This window comes from Pipra filicauda, unplaced genomic scaffold (assembly GCF_003945595.2).
Source record: "Pipra filicauda isolate LSUMZ 115617 unplaced genomic scaffold, ASM394559v2 scaffold46_size3722508_pilon, whole genome shotgun sequence".
Taxonomy (NCBI): Eukaryota; Metazoa; Chordata; class Aves; order Passeriformes; family Pipridae; genus Pipra; species Pipra filicauda.
In genome coordinates this window covers 1,664,082-1,685,606 of record NW_024104609.1, presented here as the reverse complement: position 1 = coordinate 1,685,606, position 21,525 = coordinate 1,664,082, and the positions used below count along the sequence as shown (strand labels likewise).

The following is a 21,525-nucleotide window of genomic DNA, read 5'->3' as shown; positions in this document are numbered from 1 at the left end:
ATGTAGTTCTTATAATCTAAGATACTGACATCAAATACAGGAAAAGTTGGTCCGGTATGAAAGTTAGACTTCAGCTACAAATTGTCTTTTAAGTTCTTCTGCGTTCGCTGGAGATCTGCGTTTGCACGGTACAAAAGAAGATAACGTTTTGTTTATACAAAGGATTTATTTTATACACATTTACCTACAAAATATACAGCAGTTAAAAATAATGCATGGGCAGAACCATTACTGGAAAAAAAATCCAGAAGACAATTCTTAATGTCTTAACTGACAAAGTTACATCAATAGGCTGCCTTTAAAAGCCAGTCTACCCTGTAGGAGGAGTTACTGAAGTTGCAAGAGCTTTGCAGTTAGAGTCAATTTAAGGAGTTCAAAACAATTAAAAAGGCACCTTGAACAACTTAAACTTAAAACTTTATAGTTTTAGCTATTCAAAAGTTACACTTTAAGCATATTTCATCCACACCTCGTTGTTAACACTCTGAATAACGACTTTTGTTATTTTCTTGTGGCACTCTTTATATTTTCTTTACCAAATCTGAAATTATACATTTGCAATACTATTTTCATGTTCTGACTATCACAGCATAAAAATCCCCTCAGAATGTTCGGGTGGACTTCAGATACAGTACAACCTCGCAACCAGGAAGATACAAGCATGTTTAAGACAACTTTTAAAATATTAAAATCTTAAAATAGCAGTGTTTTGAACCAGATCAAACAAGGAACTATGTATGACCACAAGGAAAGTGGCTGGTGCACTATATACACAACTCGACAAATGTGATCCTTGATATATTTATGAAGTTCTTAAACAGTAAGACCAGTTTTCTCCAGCACAGACAGACCGTCTTCCTGCGAGCCTTTTAACCAGTTCCAAAAAGAGTGACCAGGAGACAAGGACAGCTGTAATGAGGAAGTGTGCTAATAAAACATCAGGAGACTGGGAAGTGTTCCTCTCAATACGGTTCACGGGAACAAAGGAATCCATAAAGCAAATATTACTTCTTTTCCTGAACATGGGCATTGATGTGCTATTTACAATAGCTTACAAAGACATGTAACACAAATGAGGTTTCATTTTCAAGTTCAACTTCATTGCCGATTAACATACTTCACTTGTATGTTCTGTTCTAGCTGAAGTAAAAAAGTGAGACTAATACTGAAAAAGAGGTAATCAGAAGTAGCAAAAGCACTGATAATGTGATAACAAAGAATTTGGATAAATATTCAAGAAAGGAATATTGCACACTTTCACTGTCAACTGTGTTAAGACTTTCACTCCCAGGCAGTGACAACCAGTCCCATTTGTTTTTTTGCTGTCATACTACCTTAAAAAAGGTCATTTTTGGTTTCCATGGCAGTGGAAAAAACTGAATGAAGACAGCCCCTATTGAACGTGAGGCCTAGGTTTCAATATTAACTTTCCAGTCTGCAAGAGAGACAAAAAAAAAAAAAAGAGTTTAAACCCTGAAAGTTGAGCCCAACAATCGCATTTCAAGTTCAATATTACAGGCTGAGTTTAAAACAACACAGAGAACAATACTGAGCATTTCACATTCCAGTGTTACAGGCACACAGAATTTGTTGAGGTGTATACAAATGCTGTTCAGAAAAAAAAACGTGTGTCTTTTTTCAACTGTTTGCCTTTTTCTTTTTTTTATACAAACAAGGTTTAGGCAATGAACCACCAACACTTACATCATCACAGGACATATTATATTCTGCCAAAACAGTTCGACATCGGGCTGCTATACTGTGTGCATTGTGTCAAGGAAAGCAGCTAACACTTGTACACAGAGTAAGTAAAAACTGAAACAGCAGCATTAGCACAGACTTCATGAACAGCAGTAACTACAACACTTGTAACTTGACAAACACAATTAAAGGATACATTGATGGTGCCACCACTCTTTTGTGTATTCCAGCAAAAAACAAGCCTATTAGGGTAATACAGCTAATTGTGAAAAACGGGTGATTCCAAAGTGATGTGAAAAACGACACCTAGGAAAGAAATCGGATTAGTCTCACTATATACTTTCTAAAACGTACAGAAAGTTGCTGCCTAGTTCGCTTAACTAAAAATAAAATACTGTTCCTAGCCCTCTCAAAGTAGTTGTGAACAATTCTTCCTATCAGCACTCAAGGTGCATCATTTTCGTAGGCAATGCCCCAGGACATATTCCACAATTCCAGACAGCTTGAGAGTTTTACTAAAAACTGTCTTCCAGTTTCACATAAGAACCACTTTTAGCCTTCCAGTTTTCAATATACCACTTGACTGCAGCACCAAGCTATGAAACAGAAAACATTCAGCATTAGCCTGATCTTACCTTCTGTGTCTCTGGGTCTATTAACCAGTTCCAAGCCCCAGTTGCTGTGCAAACTGATACCACTATCAGAATCACTGATGAAGAAAAGAACAAGAGTCATAAACAGTCATAAACAGTATACCTCACTCATATTTAAAAGCATTTATTTTTCAGCAGCAACTTTTAAGCTTGTATTTCTTTTCCTACTTCTGCATGAGAAAAAGCTTCTAATTGGAGGCAGAAATGAAAACAGGTGAAAAAACTACCAGTAAGTGAAACTGTAAAGATTCTGTACAAGTTGGCACCAAAATCTAAATTGTCAAGCAGAAATATCCCGATCCTTTGAAGAAACCGAAGTTTCTAAAAAAACATGGATATTAAAAGCATGAGTTGGTAAGTAAAGTAAGATTTGTACCAAATGTTCACTTTGCTATTTGAGCAAGTGCACTTTGGGCAACAGGAATGCAGAACCATCAAACTGCAGAGCACAGCTAAAGTTTCTCTCCCCCAAGCTCATCTGCCTAAGGAAAGCCTGAGGCAGTTTCAGTGGCACAAGTTGTGTTCCGCTCCCCATCCCAATCGACACAAATACAAGCAAGGAAGAGGCAAAAAAAAAATAAACAGGAGTCAGGAAGCATGTTAACATTAGCACATGAATATTAGCAAAAACCTCTACACATCCAGAATGGCTTAGGAAGAATAATCAATTCACTGTAAATTAATAATACTAGATACATATCAGAGTAACACAGCATCCTGGACTGATTTTGAGAGACTACAAAGGGTTGGGGAACTGGGGTTGATGGAAAAAGAAAACAGAACAAATATAAATGTAGAGAAACCTCGTATTATATTGCACATCCATAAAGCCTTGCAGCTTTCATCGCAGTTCTGAGTGTTTTCTGTGGAGCCTGAAGCTCTGGATGCAAATAAAGTTTTTACTGGAAAGGAAGTGGGTAGGGCAGGGCAAAAAACGAAAGCCAACAAATCAAACCACACCAAAAAAAAAGGAAGAGAAGGCCCAGAATTACCAGCCTTTAGGATCATAGGAAAGAACCTGGAAACAAAACCCAAATATTCATTAAATACTACTTTTAGGTTTGCAAGACTGCTATAACTTGCTACTGAGTTGCGTATTCCTTACAGATATTTAAAAAAAGTAAGAACTCTGACAAGTTAAGTTTTCAAAAGAAAGTTGAAAAAGATCTATCAAAAGCATAAAGCTTCTCTACAAAACACATTTTTTTCAGAATAACAGGAAGAAAAGCAATTAAAGTAGAAAGTTCCTCTTTTCTGGGAACTGCAGAACTAAGAAAATGAGTAGTTTGGGAAAAAAACATGAATTACAATTGAATACAATACTAGTTATGCAAACCTCATTTAAATATGCCTAGAAGTTTTCAGTATTTTTTTTTAATTATATCTGACAGTAAATAACAATTCTGGAAGCCAAATGCATTCCTACAGTAGGTATGCACAAGTTTGGCAGATGTACATATAAATATCTTCCTGCCTCCTGATTGCTCTGAAACAAGGGAGCTTGAGGCGGTGGTAGTGGTGTTTGGTTTTGCTTTCTAAGTAGTCATTCCTTCATTCAAAATTGACCTCTCAGGAGAAAAGAAGCTATTTTATATGTGCTAAAAAACATCAGTATTCTTTGAGTAGGGAAACTTCAGCAGAACCTCACAACAAAAAAAGTTGGGTGTTTCCACCACAGACTACTGATTCAGAAGTTGGCAGCGTATCTGTGGTATCTTTTGACCTTCCTCCTCCTTCAAACTTCCCTGTCAGAACAGAGCTGAACACATGCTGCCTTTATGGCACACTGCTGTAACTTTTTCACCTTCAGTTTTATAGGGACTATCTCGCTTACATAAGCCATACTTAGTTTATGTAACTATAGTGACTATCAGAGAAGTCTGAGTCTCCAAAAAAAAAGCCTAAAACAACATAAAAACCAGAATAAAACAGAAAAAAAACCCCACAACAACTTACTGTTCCAACTATTTCGAGAATAATTCAGCCCTAAACCAATTCAATCTGAATCTCATTTTTCTAACTCTGGCTAAAGTGTTAGTTTATTATCCTGGGTTAACTTGTTGCAGTCTATGCAATGCATGCCATGAATTTTAAAGAAAACTTAAATAGAGATTTTTGTTTGGGCAAACTTAAATCAGAGGTACACACTGGTAAATCTAAAAAGCTTAAAAGACAGAATCTTATTTATCCCTTGGAACATTAAACTTACTTCTCCAACGTCCTGTAGCTGGTTGCAAACATGCAATATATTCAGTAAGTCTTCTTTCAAAAGCTTTGAGATCTGGGGAGGATGTATATTAAGCATAATTAGATCTTCATCTATTTAGTCACATTGTAACGTAAAAGATGAAAGGAATTCACTTTTCCCCTGTGCATACCCACTTAAACAGGCAGAGAAAACCAATGCAATGATAATTTAGATGCAATAAAAGCCCAGGCAAAGTAGTTTTGCTCAACTTCAGGTAAAAAGTACAGTGACAGAGTTGAACTAAATGCAAGAAACATTCCCACTTACAAAAAAGAAAATCAATATAGATGGGAAACCAGACTATTTTAGACATTTTTAAAAACACTGAGAGTTAGATTCTAAGTAGCTTAAATTGCCTCTCAAAAAAAAAAAGTATCACATTTTGGACTATTAAGTACATCAGGAGACCATTATGTTCTATCTACGTTACAGCAGTTTTAAAAAAAGTTAGCCATTTGCCAGCTGTTCGAGGGATTATTTGTAGTAGTGTGGCTTTGATGACTTTGTTTTGTAGAAACTTTGAATGCCCTGATATACACACACACACACACATGCAAAAAACCCCACAGCAAACACTAACCTGACGATCTCAGTTTAATTCACTTTTTCTTTAAACAGATCTTTCTTCTTACTGCCATGGTTCTCCTATAATCTTTTCACTGAAATTGTTCTTAAATGCATTTCAAGTTCATAATCCTAATTCATTTTTAAAAAAATCTTGGCCTCCCAATGTGTGTCGAAAAGGAGCTGTTTCACCTCAAGTCCAGGTTAGATTTACGCTTCTGTTGAACAAGGTCAATATTTGACAACATTCCAGTCAAACCTAGAATTTTACCCGGAGTTAAGTTTTAATTAGCATCAACTTAACTTCCCGCTAAAGTCTCCACCAGCATCACCGCGGAACTTCAGCTTGCAACTACTGCTAAATTAGTTACCATAATAAAGCAAACAGAGAATAAGACTGGAAGAAGTGTTACTATTATGATCATTACTAATGCAGTTTTCTAAACCTGAATTTATTCCTAAGTGGTTTGCAGGTGAATTCATGGGTGAAGATCACAATATCTTGACTTTAGCCACAGAACAGCTGACTAGTCTTAATTACCGACAAGAGCCCGGCAGTTATGGCCTGTCCTCCACCTCCCTTCTGGGGAAGCTAAACCACTGCCAGCAATTAAAGCTAATTAACTGTTCCCTGACTAGCACGAGCCCCTCCACCTAGTCACTGAAGTGAAAGGGGGAACAGGAGGCAGCACATGAAAACCTGCTCTTAGAGTAGGAGAACCCTGTAGGCATAAAATCAGGCTACCGACAACAAAGCTCTCAAGGAAACAACGGCATATTGCAGACATCACTAAAAGAAAAAATGAAAAAACTCTTTCAGAAAACAGGAAATTAAAGTTTTAACTTATTTTTATTTATTATCTGTGAGTTGATCCCTTTGGCAGCTGTGACTAGCAGGGCTCACTTCTGGGATCCCTCAGCTTGTGCAGACATGGCAACAAAGCCCTGACAACGCCGGACTATCGGTTCCTGCCGACATGTCAGCCACAAAACACCTGCACTGATGCGTTTCTAAAATCCGTCCCAGCCGTATTTTTGGACGCTAAAAACTCCTTTCAGGGCTTTGACATCCTGCAAGCTGCAACTTCAAAACCGAGACCATCAATGTCCTCGGATAAGAAAGGGCTATTTTGACGTCGCGTTCTTCAAGCACAGCGTGGGACTCGGAGCTGTAAGAAACGCGCCTCACGCACAAACCCGTGGGTTTACCACAGCACAAGCGGATTTTAATAAGCCACAGCCGAGCAGCGGCAGGGAAAGAGAAGCAGGTCCCTCCTCCCCAGGGCCGGCAGGAGCCCCCCGGCACAGGCCTGCCCGCGGCCCCGCTCCGCGGGGAGCAGCACAGCCCGCCCCGAGCGCAGGATGCGGAGGAGCCCCAGGACCCCGCCCCAGCTCGCCTGTCTGGGCCGAGGAGCAGCGCCGGGAGCGCGGTGCAGAGGGAGCCGAGGCCTCCCGCGGCCGCTTCGCCCCGCTCCGCGGGGACGGCGCAGCGCGCCCGGGCAGCCCGGCCGTGGAGCCGGGAGCTCCCGGCGCGCCGGAGAAGCAGCTGCGGGGTCGCTCCGTGCGGCCGCACTCACCCTCTGCCTGGTCCAGGGAGTTCATGGCGGGCGGGCGGAGCGGCAGCACCGGGCGGAGCACCGAGCACCGGCCGAACGCCGCGCCCCGCCCGCCGGCCCGGCCCCGCAACAACGCCCCGCGCCACTCGCCCGCCGCGCCGCCCGCAGCAAGCGCGACCCCCATTGGCTGCGCGCAGGGAAGGGGCGCGGCCCGGCCCGCTGAGGGCGCACAGGCGGCTTTGTTGGGCTTCGTTTGTTAAACGGCGTCTCCGCCTTGCTTCTGTTTGTCACATCCCGACACTCTCAGGTCGGTTGAGAGGGCTGTTCCGCATGTGTAACTTGGCGGAAATAAAAGCTAGAAAAGAAGATACAATGCTCTTTTTGTTTGTTTGTTTTTTTCCATACAGCCCCGGGTCATCCTCTACGCTTGTTCATTCGGGTTTTTTTTTCTACACACCTTCCCCTTACAGTCACCATCCAGCGCTCCGGCACGGCCGGGCTGCTCAGCCGTGTTTTGGAAGCAGGTCCAGCAAAAGTGACCTCTAATCACAGCAGGGCCGGGCAAAGCTCTTGAAAGCTGCTGACAAGCGCGAGCGCTGGGATAAATCTTTCACAAATGCAATTTAAATACTTCAGGCTTTCTGTGCAAGAACAGGGCACTGGGGCAGGAAGGGCCAGAGGGGGACGCTGCCCGCAGGCTTTGTACCCACACGGTGCCCCACTCACTCCCTGTGTGGGCGACCAGATTCATTTCACCTCCACGCAGCCCTGAGAAGCTGGTGTTGAAGGTATTAACCCCAGCCACAGACAAAGTTGGGTCCCCTCAGCCCCAGCAAGGCAGGGTGGCAGCCAGCAAGTACCCAGGGAGCAGCAGGGAGCAAGTCCAGAGCCAGCCACACTCTCAGTTCAACTGCTGGTGTTTCCTTCAGCAGGAATGAGGTGAGACCTTTGGAAAGGAGCTTGAAGGAGGTGAGGAAAGGCCCAGGTATAGCCCTATCCCTGCTAAGCAATGCCAGTGCAGAGGTCAGCAGTGTGGTACGGGCCAGCAGCAGCAGCAACGCTGGGCACCAGCACAACTGGCCACCCACCATGAGCTGCAGAAAGCCCAGAGAACAGCAAAAACCATAAGCACCTTAAAAACATCACCTAGGAAGACAGGTTTAGTGGTGTGACTGTATTTGGTCTACAGGACAAGAAGCTTGGGGAGGACATGCTTGCAATCTCCCTGGAGGTAAAAGGTTTTGCAAAGGGGAGCGATCCAGTGCTGCAGGTCCAAGGCAAGGCTTTTGCACCCTGATGGCTGCAGGGGAGATTGGAGCCTGGCATTGAGGAAGAACTTTTCCGTGAGAGGTGAAGGAACAAGCCATCTCCAGAGATGGCTGGTGGGAATAGGGCAGGCAGGTGCAGTAACATATGGCAGAAAGTTCTGTGTGTTTTGCCCAGTTTTTGTTGGCCCAAGCAGGAGGCTCATGAGCCTGACAGTGTCCAGACTCTCCAGGGGCATGTGGGGCCAGTATCTCTGTCAGTAGAAGGGGTGCGAGGTGCTTCCACACGTCGCCCGTTACCCCTCACCCCTCGGGTTTATTGCTGCATCCCTCAGTGTAGCACCAGGGGGTGGCCTTTGGATGGGGACAGCAACAGTGGCATGTTGGTCATGCCCCTGCCGGACCCCGCTCATCCCAGCTGTGCCCCGGCGGTAGCGATCACACAAGGGATGGCAACAGCCAAAATTCGTATCGGTCATCCAAGAGCAGTGCGGAAAGGTTGGGTTTCTCTGTCAGTTGTCAGTGTCCCGTTGGACGTACAGAGATCGGCCACCATGATCCCACAGCCCTGCCTGCCGCTGTCCCAGCTGGGGTGCAGAGTTAACTGAACTGCTCTGTTTGCTAAATGAAAGCTTTTCGAGTTACGGAGTGACTCGATTAGTGAGCTCTCCAGGGACCCGGGCTCTCTGCACTGCCATCTGTTTTCAGCTAACCGGTACTGGAGCCTGGATTGTATTTTGTGGTCCAGTCAGAATTTTGTGTTGCTCAGAGCAGAGAGCTGCAGTGCTCTCAGGGATGGGATGTGGTGTCATTTCTCTCCTTCTGGGGGACATGGGCAGGGCATTAGTTTTTTTAAAGGGACCTTGGAAATTCGTGAAAATATGACGTCATTTTTCTCTCATTGGTTTTAAGTGTCATCACAAAAAAAATTATGTTTTCCAGAAAGTTGTAAGTTACTTTTGCTTTGGTGATAGTCCACTGAATGCAGATGGTGGCCTAATAGCCTAATATTTTCTTAAGAGTGTTTGAATCCAGCTTATTATAGTTTTGCCTAGTTAGTTTACACCAGTTTTGCCAGTGTAAAAACCAGAAGAAACACTACACTTGTGGTGGTAGGAATTCTGTCAGCTACATGGAAAGGCTGAACACCTCAGTGGTGTTTTTTTCTGACTGTTGATAGAGACTATAGCAGATATTAGCATTAGAATATTTCACTGAATCAGTCTGGGAAGTAGGTCTTCCTTACTACAACTGTACTCTTGCAGTTGGTAGAACCTTAAATTAATGAGACCCAAAAAAGCTGGATGCTACTCTGAAAAGTGGTGTGCTATGCATAGCCCTTGGAGATTTCCAGTATCCTGAAAGGATGAAAGTTGTGATTTGCATTATTTATACTTCTGTGAGCTTGCTGATGTGCAGATCTTCTCTGATCTTTTATATTGCTAGGTTTACTTCTGAGCAGATACAGGTATCTTAAAGCTGGGTTTTATTCAAACTTTGATGATTTGTGACACTTAAAGGCTGAACCAACACTAGGAAAAAAATTCCAAGAGCTATAACCCCTGAAATGCTTAAGTAAATAAGTAAATAATCTCTTCATTTTTTGTAATATAAAACTTATTGGACAGTTCAAAATGCTTTTTTTTTTCTGAGTAGCTTTTACTCTCTTCTGTAAAATTCTGTTCACTAACTGAGATAAATGAGACAAGATGATGCAACTGTCATCATACTATGGCTATGACTTGAATAAACTGTTTCTTATGGTCAGTGCATCTGTTAATAATCCTTGATATTTTTTTCTGCCAACACCTGTGAAGCCTTAAAATTGACAGCTTAAGCAAAAGGGCTTAGTATACATTTGGATTGCTTCACGATGCAGAGGTGACTGGAAGAAACGTGCTTTGTCAGCTTAGGGTGCTGTCTCAAGTATCCTTTTTTGAGGTGCAAGGGATGCATCTTTCCGAGTTTAGCGTCTTTGGTATCTATTTCTGGTTCTCACAGCTGTACTTGGAGCATAATGTAGGAGCATCTGTTGGCAGCATCTGCTATCAGAGATAATTAGGATGGGTCACTTGTTTCTAAGTTTGATTGCTTTTCCAGTCCTCTCCTGCATATTCTTGTCTACATATCTCTTCTGCACTCATTTTCCTCTAAACGATCCCTCCCTCTAGAGGCAACATGTTACTTCAGAGATACTATGTTAATGTTGAAGGCTGTTACAAATTCAGTCTTTTTGAATGTACTGATCCTGTATTTTTTATAAATCTGTTTATTGTAGTAACTACCTTCCAAGTTTAAAAAGTATAACCCTAACTTGCATTTAGTGATAAGAGGACAGTGTTTACATGCTTTATATTCCTTTTTTGAGTAGATTTTGGAAGCTTAAATCTTATCAAGGGACTGTCCTCTTTTTATTCATTCTATCTCATTTTCCCTGAGAAGTCTTACTTATCTACAGGACTGCTGGGTTTTTCTGTAAGAAGATCCATATTCAGAGCTTCTTGGTTTAGACAACAAAAAAATTCTGGTCAGAAAAAAAACCCTCCATTACTTTTTTTTTTTCTTTTTTTCTTTTTTTTTTGGTAGTAGGCCTATAGAAAATATTTTAAGTTTATCCTCTTTGTGAGCTTTGTCAAATAGTCTACTGTGGTCTGTAGAAAAGAGAATACCTTTTGTTAGACATCTGAACAGAATCCACAGGATTATCTCTACACAATGTATGTATAGTGTAGAAATACACATTTTGTGTGAGTGTGTGGCTTGATGTAATAGAAGATTCATTTTCACTCTTAGAACAGTAGTATAAAACTTCTTCTGCCACACTGAGTATGGTAAGTTACGGCTTGAGACACTATAAATGCTTTGAAGTTTGGTAGTCTGTAAAGCTATTTCGTGTTCCTCTGCTCTTCTTCTGCAACTGGAGTGAGATTTTTATATATTTTTATTTACTTAGAGCAGGAGTAATTTACCTTCATATTCCATATAATACTTCTGAAGACAGGCTTCTTATATCCAAGATAACTTAATTCCTTTTTTTCGTTTATTGTTCCTCTTAACACATTTTAGGGGAGCCTGAAAGAATGTTGTGCAATTTCTATGTTCTAATTAGTATAGTGTTTTATTAATCTGTGGTGACTTTTCTTTGCTGTCTCTCTTCAATATTATTTAATCTCCAAACTTTCTTAACTTTAAGCCCAGGCATAGATCCAGGTAGACTCCATGTCTTCTGAAGTGAATAATATGTACCAGAAACGTTGCTATGAAGCAGTTTATGGGAAAAGTGAATCTTTGGATATTAGACATAGAATATAAAGTTAAACAAAACACTGAAAAATGACTAGAATTACTGGGGAAAGATTATTGAGGCTAAAGTTGTGTCCACATCCTAAGAGAAGTAACAGTAAGGAAACTTCCAGGGCTGGAATGTCGCTGGCTTATGAAGATTCTGTTCCTCGAGCAGCATAGGCAGCAATCTTAGATGTTCATGGTGCTGGGGGGACTTGGGGAGCTGACCTAAGGGAAACAGGATGGAGGAGCAGAGACACCATGGCCAGGTGCTGCTGTAAATCACTGCAGGGAACTTAATGGTACTGTGTAACTGATAAAGTGCATAACATGTGTCACACAGTTGCTGAGCTAGAAGTCCAGTTATCACTGGCAATCCAATAAGAATCTGCATTTCTGTTGCTTCAAAAATTCACTGTTCGTGAATCTGGCCATGATAGTTCTTATGGAACGTGACTGGACTTGAGGCACTGAACTGGCTCTGCATTTCTGTTACTTATTGTGCTGAATTGGCTGTTACTCAGAATTTAAGACCAGCCACCCCCAGCCCCTTGATATCTGAGGACCACCTGGAATGCAAGGGGGTTTATTTTCTGCCAAATTTCCTTACACTTAGCACAATAAACTCCCTCAGCAACTTCTTGTTCACGTTTTTTGTTACTTTTTTTTAATTAGGGTGTGGATTCTTGTTCACTCTCGAACCATGTGTATTCAGCTTTTCCAGTTGCTAGTCCTTCCCATTTAATTCCCAAGTAGAGTCTTCTCAGCCTCTTATCTTATTCCCCTTCTTCTCCCACACATTGTATTTGGTTTTCTGAAAGTTGTCAGGGAACAGGTGTACTCATCTGATTTTTCCTTATTTTGAGGGGTGCCTTAGTTCTTCAGTTGTCACTCCTCATATGGTAATATGGAGTGACTCAGTTGTCTTCTTCTGCTGACTTTAAGGTTGAAAGTTGTGTGTTTAGAACAAGGACATTTTTCTTTGATATCTTAGATTTATGGCAAAGACATTACACCATAAAAATAAAAGCTCATGAGGAAACTGAACTGTTTGTTACTAACAATGTAGAGAACTCAAGACTGAAAGCTGGATTTGTTTCTTTTCCATTGGATATAGCAGTGTCATATCCTCCCTGTGGGCACACAGACTTGAGAGGTGATGGGACCACTGTGCCTGGTCATTCCCTGTGGGTATGTCCCCACCTCCCTCCCTGGCTGGCAGCCAGGGGTAGCCCTAAGGTGTCCTTACCAGCTGTGATGGGTGCAGAGCACAGAGGGACAGGTTGTGGTGCAGGTACAGCTGCATTCCTATGGCAGACAGCTTCCTGAGAGCTGGCATCTACTCACTGTTTGAACTCTTCTGCTCACAGCCTGCTTTGTGCCAGACATGGGAGTAGGAGACTTGTTGGCTTTTGAAATGATGAGCCATGTGCCCTTCTGGCTTGCCAGGATATGCTGTATTTCTTGTTTCCAACCATGGTTTTGGGTATCTGTTTGTTCAGCCTGAGATCCTGTTCACAAGCGGCTGCTTTGAGGGTTACTTGCATTCCTGCTTGTCCTGTAGGGTTAATGTTTGATACTACTTTTGCAAAACACTGATTTCTTCCAAGTAGAAGTGCCCCTTATCAAAAACTAACAAAATAACCACAAGCACACAAATCTGGTTATGGGGTTTTTTCTTGCATTACTCCATCCCCTACCTGCTTCCAGAAGGGCATGTTCTGAAATAACATAGCTGTTAAGTAAACTTCCCTTGCTTTTCTCTCTGTAGTATTGCAGTTATACCAGAGAAGTGGGAAATAATTTCTCTTGAGGCTTTTGGTTAATCATATTTTGAGGAAAAACACCATTTCTAGATAAATACAGTATCTAAATCGATTCTTTATATTTCATTATTTGTGCTCAGTTAGATTATCAGTACCTTTAAAAAACAAAATGCACACACCTAGGGATATCATATGTTTGTTTGCATTAACACGTGCATTAGATAATCTTTTCTGCTCAGGCCTTTGCATGTCTCTTGTCTTAGAACATAGAATTTTGGGAAAGTCCAGGAATTAGTACAAATAGAGAGCAACATATCCCATCTGTGTTTTGGAGAATCCTTATAACCCCTGCAATAGAAATACAAAAAGAAGGGCACAAACAAACAAAAAAACCCCTGTGACTTTTCCTAACAAAGCTGTACTCATAAAAGATATCTCTTGGTATAGGCCAAAGTAAGTAAGTATGTATGAGTTTGTGTTGTGGAGGGTTCAGGATGTAGCTTTTCAGTAAGATCTGTCTTTGATACTGTAATGGAAAAGATGCTTAATTTTGAATGTGCAAGTGATGTATAAGTGCTGTATCTTAGTGGGAAGCAAAGAAATGAAATATTGATGGAAGTCACTTGTAAACAGTCAGAATTGTACAGTGTTGCTTTAGGTTGGTGAGGAATTGATGGGGCTGGTTGAGAAAAACATGAGTTGGGCCCCTCACTTATCTTGCACCTGCTTCGAGCAAAGGCCTAACAACTGGAGAATGTCTGGAGGGAAGCAGAGGCCTCACAGCCTGATGTTTGTGAAGCACAGAGGAGCACCCATGCCTCTGCATCAGCCTTACTCCCCCTTCATCCTGAGCAACCAGCCTTGCTGTAAATCTGGTGCATTAAGGAGATAAGGATGTGTGCAAAGACTGTCTGGCGAAGGTCAGACGGGCCTGGCTGCTGCCTGAGTATGTGGAGGAGGGACAACTTGTTTATTGTACCTTTTTTGTCAACTATAAATTCTGACCAAAAGTAACAGAGACCCTCATTAAGCTCTACTTATGTATTGATTTCCACACCCCATGGAATGCAAAGGAGGAGGAACAACAGACGTAATACATGTATGACCAAAGTCCCCAAACCCCCCCTATAACGTGCAATAGTTTCATCCCACTGTGAAGGGCCAGAAATTTATAGTATAAAAGGGGGGTTTCTGGGCAGAAAGAGTCAGGGGGGGAAAACACCTCTTCCTGCTCGGGATTGATTGATGGACTGTCTCTCTCCTCCCGCCCTGAAGGGACACCTTCATGTGAGCTTTGCACCTCCAACTGCATTGAAGCAGACCCAGGAATATGCATTTATATACACATAGTGCTAGTAGATCTGTGTTACTACACTTTCTGTCACAACACATATTAACACTCTGTAGTTAGTGCCTTTTTGACTGGCAGTCCTGAATCTGCTTTCCTGCTGCTTCAATAAACTGTACAACTTACATATCTGTGCTCATGCAAATTATTATTGAACTTGACCAGACCTATGATGCTGTATTGGTTCTAATCAGAAATCAAGCCCTGTTGCATCCAGCCCCTCTGATCTCTGAGGACCAGCTGGAATGGAAAGGGAGGTTATTTTCTTCTAAATTTCTATTCCCTTAATGCAGCAGTTGCTTTCTGTTGCTGATGCTTAATGAAGGCACTTGCTGCTGTACACTTTTCAGTGCCTCTTTACTTAAAGGAAAAATGGATGAAGCAAAAGCTTTAGAAGCATCTTGTGTAAGCAGAAATCTTGCCTTAAAATGTCCCCCTGTGGCTGCAAATGTATGCAGTGACTGTTGGGATGTCAGTGTACTTTTTAAGGCTTTATTTAAGCAGTGTCAGGAGGAGCTGACTGAGGTGCTGCAAGTGTATCATAAGGCATTCAATAGTTTAGGCAAACGCAGAGAAGGAAACCTGACCTTTTCACATCTCCCTAGAGTTTGTTAATGAAGAGTGGTGAAGGAAAAATAGTACATCGCTTCAATTTGATATGACACTCTTTACAGAACAAATGTAGTATGAAAATCTATTAAATATGCTTATTTTATCAGTTTAATGCTTTGGATTATTCTAGCTTTTAAAAGGCTTTTCTGGTAATATATACCTAATCTCATATTCCTACCTCTTCTAGTATAAATCCTTACAAATCATGTTAGAAGAGTCATTCTCCCCAAGATGATTATTCAAAGGATTTTTAAGATCTGAATAGGATCAGTAGCATAAATAGAAATTATTCTAAGGCCAGTCCTACACTGGCGTATGTCTGTTGTGGGTGATTTTTCTATATGGCTCCTAAAGTATTTAGGAAAGGTGTTCTGTAACACATGGGGAAAATGTACCAGTTTACTTCTGGTGTCTGGCTATAGTGAAAAAAACCAGCACTCTACTGGCTTTTCCTAGTCTCACTGCCTTCTCTTGGAGTGAGATTTGAGTCCCAGCATCAAAACAGAAGAAAGTTCAGGAGAGATTGGTACAAAGATAATGCTCTGTGGGTTGGAATAGATGAATGGGCTGTTCTCAGTGGATTAATTCTAAGAAGTTTGCAGCCAAGTTTAACCATGTTTCTTATGCCTTTTTTGCATGTCTAAGAAATTTCCTCAGGGAAAAAGAAAAGGAGGGAGAAAAAAACCCTTGCTTCAAAGAACTCTTTTTTATAATTTTTGACAGTATTGTTAAATAGTAAAGTAGTGAAACTTGGTGATTTGCCAATATAGTTTTGCAGTCTGTGCTGTTGCTTAATTGATTTTTCACTTGGTTGCAGACGACTACACCAGAGATGACTGTGGAGAGAAGCTATATGTGCAATTTTACTAACAGATGCAGAAAGACTAAAACACCTTCTGACTGTCATTGCTGCCACCAGCAAGGAGCAAAAGTAGGTTTCTATTAAGATTTTTTTAGCTAATTCTATTACAGAGATGGTAATTACATAGGTAAGTGTAACCCAGTTCAGAAATGTGACCCTGCAAATATGTAGATAATGTTTGAAGATCATGCCTATTTAAATAGGATCCTCTTAATACTTCTAATTAGTCCTAAAATTTCTTATGCATCTCCTAGGCAATATCTTTTGCAATATTTCATTTCCATCCTCCTCACTGACCTCCATATTTGACATATCCCTTTCTGATACTCATATGTTTGGGGCTACGCCAGAGATTTTCTGTTTCGGTTCATGGAGTGTTGCACAAGTGTAGTGGTACATAATCTCTTTAAATGCAACTTAGAAATTCTCTGCCACTATCATGGTTTAGTGATCTATGGAAATGTTTAGTCAGGTACTTGAAATCCAGATAGAAAGAACCACATCTGCTGCAGCTGGGTTGGTTAATGTGCCTGAAATGCAAAGATCATGTGGGATAATCGGAGCATAGTTGTAAATTGACTTCTAATTTTTTTGAACAATTGAATAATTGAAGCTGACAAATCAATTTGTTTTCAGTTGTTTTAAGCCCAAACATGTTGCTTTAATATGTAGAGAACACATTTTTAGAACAGCCAAAAAAAGTAGGTGTATTACAATTTATGAATAATAAGCCATAGGTCTTCCATGGCTGTCTACTGTCTCATTGGTTATTTCAGGATCAGTGTTAGCAACTTTTTTTTTGGTTAATGGAATTTGTGACTTTAATTTCGTCACATTGCTAAGAAATGTGATCTTCAAAGTTAGAAGACTAAAATCAGGTTACCTTCTTAAAGGATGAAGTTCAGCATCGATCCTCAAACCATATTTATTACTAGTCTTAAATTTTGTGCTCTCTATGTTCAGTACTTTTGCCAAAAACAGGCTGCTAACAAAATAACCCTAATGTCAGTGTAATAGTTCATAAGAGACAATATTCCTTTCAGTTGAATATTTCCCACTATACTAGGGTGGTACGATAGAATCAGATTGTAAATATAAATAATTTTAATAATGTGTTTCACTCACAAATCTAGCACTAAAACATGATCAAGCAGGAATCATTAACTAAAAATCTTCCTTTTATGTATATTACAGCTTCCTACTGTATCAAAGTAACTTTCAAAATTTTCTGTGTAGCTTAAAAGAGAGATCCCAGTTACTTCCCAATATTGTAGAAAGTGTATCCGATCAAAGAACACTTTGTTCTGCTGGTTTTTTACACCTCAACATTGGACTTGGCACCTGTGGCTTCTGTTAGGTACAAGCTGGCAACAGCACAGCGATTGGAAACAATGACACTGACTTCTAGTTTTATATAACCAGCTTCTCTTTCTTTTATGCTACAGTTATAGGCTATCAGTTACAAGAACTGAATGTGTCGTGAAAATAACATACCTCACATAAGTCAGATCTCAGACATGCACTCTAACAAGTTAAATGATTGTTTTGTATTCTTGAACAGCTGAATGCAGCACTTTTCTCTTGCCCTGTAATCAGGCTTCATTATTCTGTCCAGAGAAAGTTTAGGTTGTTTGAGAGATGTCACTTAAAATATTCTCCATTCAGAACTGCAGTTTAAATTTCTTTCAACCCATTAAAATTTTAAACACTGATTCATTGCACTTCTGGGTAACAGAATTTGACCTAGTTAAAGTGAGACAGCTTTGAAATAGTTCTCTGAATTAATTTCTAATAATGCATAATACATGGAGTGATTAAATGTCTGTTCTGAATTGCTGCTTAAATGGCATAAAATGCATGTAACAAACTCACATACAGTAGTTAAATTATAGGAAGTTATATAGCAATTGCCTAATTATAATTTCACTTTCTTGCATTGATTCTATGTAAATAAATAAAAATCCTTCTTAAGGTTTATTTCCATTTGTTGCAGGACTTTCTGTTGTTAATTGATGAATTTCACATATTTTCTTGTATCAGGAACACAACAGTAAAAATGCAGTTTCTCCTGGAGGAAAAGTAGCTGCCCTGTTCTTCAGTTAAGTCTTTGTATGGAATCAGGAATCTTTGTCTCATTTGTGATCTAAAGCTAAAACTGACCAATAATGTTTTGACAGTGGAAAGGAGAAATTACAACTTTTCATTTATATTTCAAATGAAGTTCATATACTGGTACTAAATCAAAAGTAATCTCTACACTACAGGAGGGCTGCATCAATACTGAACCAAAGGCTCTAAAAATCTCAGTCTGTTATATTGCACAGCTTAACAGCTGACTTAACGGCTATATTTTTCTGTCTTTCTGTGAAAGCGTGAAGTCGATGAAAACACTAGCTTGATAAAGCCATCCATCTCTTCTCTGTAGTATCTCACAAGGTGCCTGTGGATGATGCACTGGCTTTCATAGTTGAAGCTTTTGGGAATAGATTTGCTGAGCATGAGCAACAGGAGTGTACCAGGGTTTCACACAAGACAGCTGATGAGGTAGATGACTACCTAGTGTGGGAGCTGTGAGATGTGCAGTTTGCCTCTGAACATGAGACTTATTTCTGTTATGAGCAGGAAAATACTTGGATTGGTTGGAGTTGAACCCAGTAAGTTAACTCTGAAAATACCAGAAAATGTATAATTGAAGGTATTAATAATTTTTCCCTCTGAAATACAGCTTCAAGCATTTTTTAAATCTTGGGTACATTCCACAGAAATAATGTGTAAATAAATGATATGCACTAGAGATCAAAAGTTCATGTATAAAATGCTGGCGTGTGTATTAATGGCCACATGCATCCTGGAGTATGTGCAGATGTTCTTCACAAAACTAGGATGTTCCAAGGACATACCCTCATGTTCCTAGTGGGCAATTGCTCTTCACAGGTTATGGTTGCAAAGTGAGTATTTGGTCATTTGCTAATGCTGCTGAGTATTGAAATTGTAATAGCGCTGTACATAGAAATGCATTTAAGGGAGTGATATCCATCAAAATAGCATGCAACTTTTGGTTTAACAGGATTCAGTAATATAACAGTGTATAAACTTATTTTAATTGGTTTACTATCCAGCAGAATATCTCTAGAAGAAAAAAAAAACACCCAACCACATATATAAATTATAGACTCAGAATATCTTCATCATTTCGTCATGGTCTTAAGCTCTGCCAGGGGAGGTTTAGGTTAGATGTTAGGAAGAAATTCTTTACAGAAAGGGTAATCAGGCATTGGAATGGTTTGCCCAGGGAAGTGGTGGATTCTCCGTCCCTGGAGGTTTTTGAGATGAGACTGGATGTGGCACTTAGTGCCATGGTCTAGTAACCACAGCGGTAGCGGATCAAGGGTTGGACTTGATGATCTCAGAGGTCCCCTCCAACCCAGCTGATTCTATGATTCTATGATTTTGATTTGTAGAACTACTCTATAAAAAATTCTTGGATCCCCTAGTGATGAGGGGATAGTGAGATTCTTGCAGGCTTCTACTTGTGCTCCTAATTTCTGTGGAAGAATCGCTTACCACTTTCGTCCATTTAAACTAAGCCTTGTTGAACAAACTCATCCTTCCACTGAAGCTGAAGACACAATGTCATGAGGATGCAAGGCCATGAGCAGGCATTGCTGCCCACACCTTAAGCAAATTTCCATCTCTTCTGCTGCCAGGCAGGATTGCTGTCTTAGGCCAGTCATCCCTTCCTGAGGTTAAGCCTTGATTTGGGTGAAAGGCTGTCGGGGGCTTTTCTTCCAGCACTGTTTCTGTTTTGTATTTCAAAGTAATTAATTCTGTTGCCGTCACTGACTTAATCACTTGCCGCAGTAGATTTACTCATAGAAGTAGAACAAAACATAGTAAATACTACATGAACCACAATCAAGTAGATGGGCAAGATGTGGAAAAATCTGAACTTGCAAATATTTGGCAGTGATCAAATAATAGTTGAAAGACTGGAACTCAGCCATGCTATTTTCAGAGCAAACTTTGTGTGAAAGAATGGGAGAGTAGGGGAGTATACTATTCTTTATCTAAAAATGAATTCGTTCTAACATTATAAAAGCACAAGAATATAATGCTCATCTTTCATGTCCTTAGTCTGAAATCAGATTCAACTACTGTCCTTGCATCTGTTTGAAGTTGGTATGGGTTGAGGTGAACACCTGGCTATTTTAGAAAGGCTTTTTTTCCTCCCCTGTTGTGAACTTTTCCCATTCTAGAAAGCTTTCTTTTTTAGTTACCAAGTTGGTTGCAATTCTTTTGAGTTACTGCAGCTCTCAACCAAGAGGGCAGCAGAAACGGTGAGGGCGGTTCAGGTTTTAAACATGAATATTCTTGGATGCTTAGGATTGTAGGGTTTTGTTGTAAATTAAATACAACTTTAATGATTGAAATCAATGAGGAAGTCAGCAAAAAATATTGTGACATCTGCTTAATTGGATTATTTTCTTTTATTAAGTGCTAGTGTAAAAAGAAACTACGTGTTCACTCTTGACAGCTATTCATGTTAGTGCTGAGTCTGATTCCTTAGAATGAATACTAGGCACAAACTGAATCAAAACTAGTGACCTACATTATGATCATGGATTCAATCCTTCCTTAGAACCAGCCTCAGATGATATCTAGTATGTTTGTCATGACAAAATCACTCAGAAATAAAATCTGGCTTTAACTTTTCGTACCAATTGCACTTCATTTGTCAGTTTGTTTTAACTTCTGTTTGCAGGTTAACATTGACATCAGAGAGTTTTCCTTTGTAGTGTGCTCATGCTAAGATTAGTGCCACTGCAGGTCAGTGTGCTCTGTTGGTGAATACCTACGGGAGGTTAGACAGGTAGCTCAGTGGCTGTACATCTTTTAAAGTGGGGCACTCTGAATGATAGAGGCCAAGGCGTTTGTAGCTGTTGGTGTGTGGTGCCACTGCTTTGGCTGCAGTGCTCCTTTCTGTTTTCAGATACCTGTTTTCAGGCATTTCTTAAGCCTGGTGTTTTTAGACCCTCACAGTTAAAAGAGTGTCCCATGCAAGCAAAGGTAGATTTTACTGTTTGTTTGAAAACAGTTGACAAGAAAACACAATAACTATTTCCAAACAGAGTTGTCAGATGCAAAGGGGAATCTTCCACCTGCTAAAAGATTCGGACTTCTGGGATATTCTTGACACCAGCATGCAAAATGGCCACTCCCTGGAGGGACACCTGGCCTTTTGCCAATGCCAGATAAGTGACAAAGCTCTGTTGCTGTTTGATTTAATAACTGTAGATCATTTCTAGTTAAAACCTCCACTATTCTGACAACAGCACATCCATTATAGCTGGAGAACTTGATTTCCTTTAAATAATGAGTACAATGGCCATCTCTTTTCAAACCAGTCTCGGCCTGAAGGATACTGTTTCTATATTGAAAATAATTAGATAATGTTTTCTAAAGCATATGAGTCCAGTGGGTTTCTTTACCTTTTTGGTAATAACAGTACATTTGCCACATAGATGCCCGTGTGGTTGTTACTCTTGCCCAAGCAAAATGGAATATTATTCCCAGTAGAAATAAAATGATGTAATTTACAAGTCTTTACAATTTTAAAATGTATCACAAATTATTAGATATTGCTGTAGATGTAAAAAAATAATCA

At 40.3% G+C, this 21,525-nt stretch overlaps 1 protein-coding gene across 2 annotated transcripts; it reads right to left on the bottom strand.

Annotated features, from left to right (window-relative positions):
* Positions 1-34: 34 nt before the first annotated feature.
* CNEP1R1 (CTD nuclear envelope phosphatase 1 regulatory subunit 1) lies at positions 35-6,845 on the bottom strand. Of its 2 annotated transcripts, XR_005565392.1 has the most exons (7): positions 6,744-6,845; positions 4,564-4,635; positions 2,337-2,410; positions 1,898-2,007; positions 1,705-1,759; positions 1,335-1,435; positions 35-115 (listed from the first exon to the last, which is right to left on the bottom strand). XR_005565392.1 is itself a non-coding variant. In XM_027732607.2 (6 exons), the coding sequence occupies exons 1-6, from the start codon at positions 6,766-6,768 to the stop codon at positions 1,394-1,396; spliced, it is 378 nt and encodes a 125-aa protein (XP_027588408.1). In that variant the 5' UTR covers positions 6,769-6,845; the 3' UTR covers positions 147-1,393. The 2 variants fall into 2 exon arrangements, 1 of the variants encoding a protein (XP_027588408.1); XM_027732607.2 differs by lacking the exon at positions 35-115 and having other exon boundaries at positions 147-1,435.
* Between the last annotated feature and the right edge of the window lie 14,680 nt (positions 6,846-21,525).